This window comes from Chiloscyllium plagiosum, chromosome 30, assembly GCF_004010195.1.
Source record: "Chiloscyllium plagiosum isolate BGI_BamShark_2017 chromosome 30, ASM401019v2, whole genome shotgun sequence".
Classification (NCBI taxonomy): domain Eukaryota; kingdom Metazoa; phylum Chordata; class Chondrichthyes; order Orectolobiformes; family Hemiscylliidae; genus Chiloscyllium; species Chiloscyllium plagiosum.
The window spans coordinates 20315322-20321024 of record NC_057739.1 but is presented as its reverse complement, the minus strand read 5'-3'; the positions used below and the strand labels follow the sequence as shown (position 1 = coordinate 20321024).

The 5703-nt window shown below is 37.9% G+C and overlaps 1 protein-coding gene across 2 annotated transcripts in view; it reads right to left on the bottom strand.

The window, feature by feature from the left end:
* Nucleotides 1-5703, bottom strand: part of LOC122564785 (syntaxin-binding protein 1) — a 110339-nt gene continuing 104636 nt past the window's right edge. The window contains exons 17-20 of one of the 2 annotated variants that reach the window (XM_043720004.1): nucleotides 3329-3414; nucleotides 2859-3013; nucleotides 2130-2255; nucleotides 1177-1292 (exon numbers count right to left, since the gene is read on the bottom strand). In XM_043720004.1, the coding sequence (XP_043575939.1) occupies nucleotides 2146-2255; nucleotides 2859-3013; nucleotides 3329-3414 (351 nt within the window). In that variant the 3' untranslated portion in view covers nucleotides 1177-1292; nucleotides 2130-2145. Of the gene's footprint in view, nucleotides 1293-2129; nucleotides 2256-2858; nucleotides 3014-3328; nucleotides 3415-5703 lie in introns of both variants that reach the window. The other variant, XM_043720005.1, reaches the window with a different exon arrangement.

Here is a 5703-nt window from a genome sequence, read left to right as displayed (position 1 = left end):
TCTCATCAGATTCAATTTATTTGTCCGTTTCAGTACCATAAAGTACAGTTTGTGCTTGAACACTTTGAATGCAGAATCCGATTTATTTTAAAGAGACATGGGATCAAGACAGACTAAATTCTCAGATAAATAACTTCAATATAAATATGACTTGACACAGTGATCGTATACAACAGCAAAATAAGCTTTTTGCATCACAAAGCAGTCAGTGCATCACACAGCCTTTGCTCTGGTAACTGAACAAGCAGAGACTGGTAGATAATATGCTTTTCAACAAATGGAAGATGTAGCAATGCCCAGAAGAAAAAAAATTCCTCAGTAACTACAAACAAGCTTAACACAACAACACAGATACAGGGCATAGACGCTCATAAATTAAAGGAGGCTACTTCACATTTTCACCAGTGGACTATACAGTAACAAAATGGCATACACACTACACATTTCAGTGCATAATGTTCTCTGTTGATACTAACCAATGAAACGGCATTTTACTAAATACAATACTGAAATACCATTGGCCCTTTTTGCAAGCATGACTTTGACACTACACATTAAAGATGAGGAATACTTCAGTTTGAAAATTAGTGGAGGAATGTGTTCAAAAATTTTGATTCAAATTCCATCTTTAACAGAAAGGCTTCTCAATGATCTCACACCACTTTGTCAAACATAATTTCGGTAAGCCTTGGTCCAAAGCAAATTGGGATGAACTCTGTTGTACCCCTGGGAGGTAGAAGTCTCCAAAAGGTAGCATTGCACTGAATATTAAACAATCAATCTCATGCTGTGTGGTTAAAGACTATTAAACAAAATATTTCTCATTCATAGTCTCACCAATTCTAACTCAGTTTGAACGGTTTATTAATTAAAAATCAACCTCATGCAACTTGTTCCTCCACTAATAAAAATGTACACTAAATAAACAAACATAACTCTACCATTTACACATGTCCTAGCAGTACTCAGAGCATCCTTATAAGATTTGGTAATTACAGTATTATGTAGCTTTTTTAATTGTTTCAAAACGTTGCATCCATTGTTAAACAGGTTTAGCTAAGTTCACTAGCTTTATTTTTAGCTCAATGCATACATGTTGAATTACAAAGGTTGCAACACCAAAACTTCACAGATAATAATATTCTCCTCACTGGGAAGGAAACATTTGTGAATAAGAATTTGTGAACGTCTTGATGTATAGCTTCAGTCTTAACTGCTAGCTTCTTCATCTGGCTTATTCATTTTCTTTAACGAGTTAAGTAACTTCTGGGGAGTGAGAATGTGTGTGGATCCTGCAGTTTTGAGACATAATGTAGTTTAGATTGGTGGAAAATGCAACTTATATTTCTAAACCATATTAAGGTAACTTTTTAATTTCTTAAAAATGCAGTACCTCTTCTCCTGGAGTTTCAAATTCAACAATCCATTTTACTTATGGAAACTGACTTGGTGCTTGTGAAAGCTTTGAATATTTTTATATCATCTAAATAATGTCTTGTCTCGATAAAACAGTCAGTGATACAGCAAGTACTTCTGATGATAGCATTAATATGAGGCAAAGGGATACTGCAGATTTAATAGCATTGCATAAAATCACTAGAAATCGCAAATTTATTTTTTCCCAAAAAAAACTTTGAAGCTGTTAAAATCTAAGGGCTACACTTTTAACAGGAAGAAAATGTTTCATAAGATTATTTTTATGAAAAGGAAGATATTTTTAAACAAGCAACTTGCATTAACCCTTTGCAGTAGCATTTCTCTGCAGAAATATGCATTTTAAAATTTATTTTGTGAGTTTGATTTTTTAAATCAATAATAGTCCTATCAAAATTTTGTCCCAGCATGATGTCAGGAGCTGTATTTTGTATGCAAGAAAAATGCCTGAACCATCTTAAAAGCATTCAAAGGGTTAAATAGAAAAGTTGTAACTGTAAAGAAGTTATATTATCAAATAACAATTTAAATCTTGTTCTTGTTTAAGCCCTTCTGCTTTAAAAGTTACAAGTTGTACAGACAGTTCATTACACAATTTAAAAAAAATAGAAAAATGCAGTTGTGAAAGAAAAGGTTTGGTAGAGTGAACAAAGAAAACCCTTCAAAAGAGAAGAGTTTCTTTTTTGATGTTTTACTTTTTATTTGCCTTTTTCACTCCTCTTTGGGAGCCTGATCCTCAAATGTAACCCTAGAAGACTCCCTGAAGTCCGGGTGTCTCAGATCCATGAGAAATTTTGTAGGAGTGATAATGTGGGTAGAACCTGTGAGAGAACAGAGGCCAGCTAACACCCTTACAACATGCCCATTTATACCCAAGTTAACTTTCCTGGGAAGAGAAGACAAGTGTGGGATAAGTATACATGCAAATTTACACAAGGTTTGTGTCTTTCTGTTCTCACTGGGTTTCCTCCCCACGCTGAAGTCACCGTGAGGAATTCAAATGAACTCTGCCTTGAAGCCCTGGAGTGGGCCACAACTGTGTTAAGCCAGGGCTTCCAGACAGATGACCCAGAAGCAAAGGAAGGACTCAAACAAGCTTGCACATAGCCACAGAACAATCATTGCTAGAGAGAGCAGAAAACATTTGTGGTTAATGGACAACCGGTCTGTTAAAGTATAGACATAGTAACAATAATAAACATGTGAAATGATATTCAAAAGAAAAGCGAAGCTAAACACTACTAGTTAGACAGATAATATTTAGCATCTATTTTAGTTTTACAGCTAAAAATTCAGTGTATATTAGCAAATGAGAGGTTTTAATAATTAATTGGATAACATGAAACAATACTTGGTAAGAAAATGAACTTAGACTGACTTACCACAGTTAAATCAAGTGACGGCTGATGCTTTGCTATGCTTACCTATTAGCACCTCCCACTTTCCATTGGCCTGTGTGACCTCATAAGCACAGCGCATCTCAGAGCATGAGGTCCCTCCAATGATGAAGATGATGAGACGTGGCCCTGTTCTGTACTCTCCCGGTGTTTTATTTTTATGCCAGTGGCCATATCGGGCACTACATAAAAAGCAGTCACAATAATGTCATCAAGTGTAAAATTCATTACAATCATCAGCCACATGCTCAAACATGTTCATCTCCATCATATTAGTATTACAAACCTATTCCAACACCATATCCTTAAACATTGACCTATAGTTCCAGAATTCTTGGGTTCAGTGTTTTAATTTAGCCACATGTTCAGCTCAATATGCCATATTAGTCTTTGCAGGTTGTTTGAGTCATTATTTGAGTGCAGTGAACATTAAAAGATGTCTTATTGGCAAAACAGCAATATGAGTACCTAATTCAAACATAGTACAGAGACAATACCTGACTGCAGTGGCACTGAAAGAGGCAGTAGAACGGGCAGAAATGTATGGGTAATGTTTAGTGTCCAATTTGTCATCAATGGCATCCTGGAGAGGAAACATTCAGAATGAATATTAATCATTGCACATTACAAGTCACACATTCTCTTTCTGCTTTGGTATATAATTATTCTGAAGAAACAATACTATACATCATTGAGCTACTTTATTTAAAATCTCACCTAATTACACAATTGCAGTTTGTCTTCTTTTCATATATTATGTGTATGTACGTTTTTCACAGGTGAACCCCAATAATAAATCGCTGTTAACCTGTGTAATATCTTCTAGCTCATTAACAGAATCAAAAATCTTTATAAAAAGATCAGTATTGCCTACTAATTAAATCATTCTGTGATATCACCCCCCTCAACCCCCATCATTGCTTTATTTGTAAAGGCAGGGTTCAGTATAAGACCAGACAGTGCAGAACATCTCAGATGTAGCTCCAATTTGGTGCTAAATTAATTGCTGTCAACATGATCAGGACTGGGGAGGAAATGGCCACCAAGTTTGGACACCTTTGCAACTGAGTGGCATAAAGAGTGACAAATGGCCACTCAAAACTACCCCGATATTCATATAGAACCCCTACAGTATAGAAACAGGCCATTCAGCCCAAAGAGTCCACACTAACCCACACCTCCTACCTAGCTCTGTAACCCTGCATTTCTCGTAGCTAATTCACCTAACCTGCACATCCCTGTACACTATGGGAAATTTAACACAGCCAATCCACTTAATCTGCACAGCTTTGGAGTGTGGAAGGAAACTGGAGCACCCAGAGGAAACCCATACAGATACAGGGAGAATGTGCAAACTCCACACAGACAGTCACCCAAAGGTGGAATCGAATCCAGGTCCTTGGCGCTGTGAGGCAGCAGCGATAACCACTGAGCCACTTTGCTGGCCTATGAAGCATTGGATTTAAGATTTGAACCTCTGATCCTACTATAATCCTAATAAAAGGAAGGACCAAATAGAGACAAAATCTGTGGGAACAGGAGAAAAGCCTTATAAAAACAGCACTAAGTTAAATGCCTGTGCTACTAACTTAATTGGTCAAGGCTTTAGTGAGTGTGCAGAGTCTGGATGGCTATGAATGTAATGGGGATAATCTCACCCATTGCTACCCTGAGAGTTAAGTACCACAGTACGCAGTTGCAGCAGCTTGCAGTCCAATTGTATAACTGTTGTTGCCTGGCTCTTCTAAAGCTGTACTTTAGTGGAATTGGACATAAATTACCAAGGCAAATTTGGTTAGGTAATTTTCTGGGGATATTCAAAACAATTCCATTAAATTCTCCAACATTCTGAATTACTATTGTTGTCTAAGGGCTTTAGGACCTTAAAGCAAGCTTACGGTGATATTCTGCATCTGCTCAACACTGGAGCAGTAAAGCAATAGAAATAATCTCTCAGCAAAAATATCCTGCAGAGGAGCCACCAAACCAGTAATAAGGAAAACAAGCTTTCAAAGCAGTTCTTGCAAAAACAGCACATTAGCAAGCGAGAGGAAAAATCCAGTTCAAGCATCCATGAAAAGACGTCAATGACCAGTCACCCAAATTCAATGCTTTTGAGAAAAGGAAAAACTTTTTCTGACCTGAAAAACTAATTAAAGGCTTCTAATGTTGATTTAGTTAAAAGTCACACAACACCAGGTTATAGTCCAACAGGTTTAATTGGAAGCACACTAGCTTTCGGGAGCGTCGCACCTTCATCAGGTGATAGTGGAGGGCTCAATCCTAACACACAGAATTTATAGCAAAAATTTACAGTGTTATGTAACTGAAGTTATACATTGAAAAATTGTCAGTTAAGCCTTTCATCTGTTAGAATACCATGATAGTTTCACTTCTTTCATGTGTAAATCACAAAAGCTTTTTTTAAAATGTTGCATTCTCAGGTTAGCTGTTAACAATGGTGATAGCTAGACAATATGTTGAAGGTGCAGCGAAATCAACGTTTTGGGCAAAAGCCCTTCATCAGGAATAAAGGCAGAGAGAACACACCAGATGGCCTCTTTCTTTAGAGACCGCAATTTCCCTTCCCACGTGGTTAAAGATGCCCTCCAATGCATCTCGTCCACATCCCACACCTCCACCCTCAGACCCCACTCTCCATCCGTAACAAGGACAGAACGCCCCTGGTGCTCACCTTACATCCTACCAACCTTCGCATAAACCAAATCATCCGCCGACATTTCCGCCACCTCCAAAAAAGACCCCACCACCAGGGATATATTTCCCTTCCCACCCCTTTCCGTCTTCCGCAAAGACCGTTCCCTCCGTGACTACCTGGTCAGGTCCACGCCCCCCTACGACCCACCCTCCC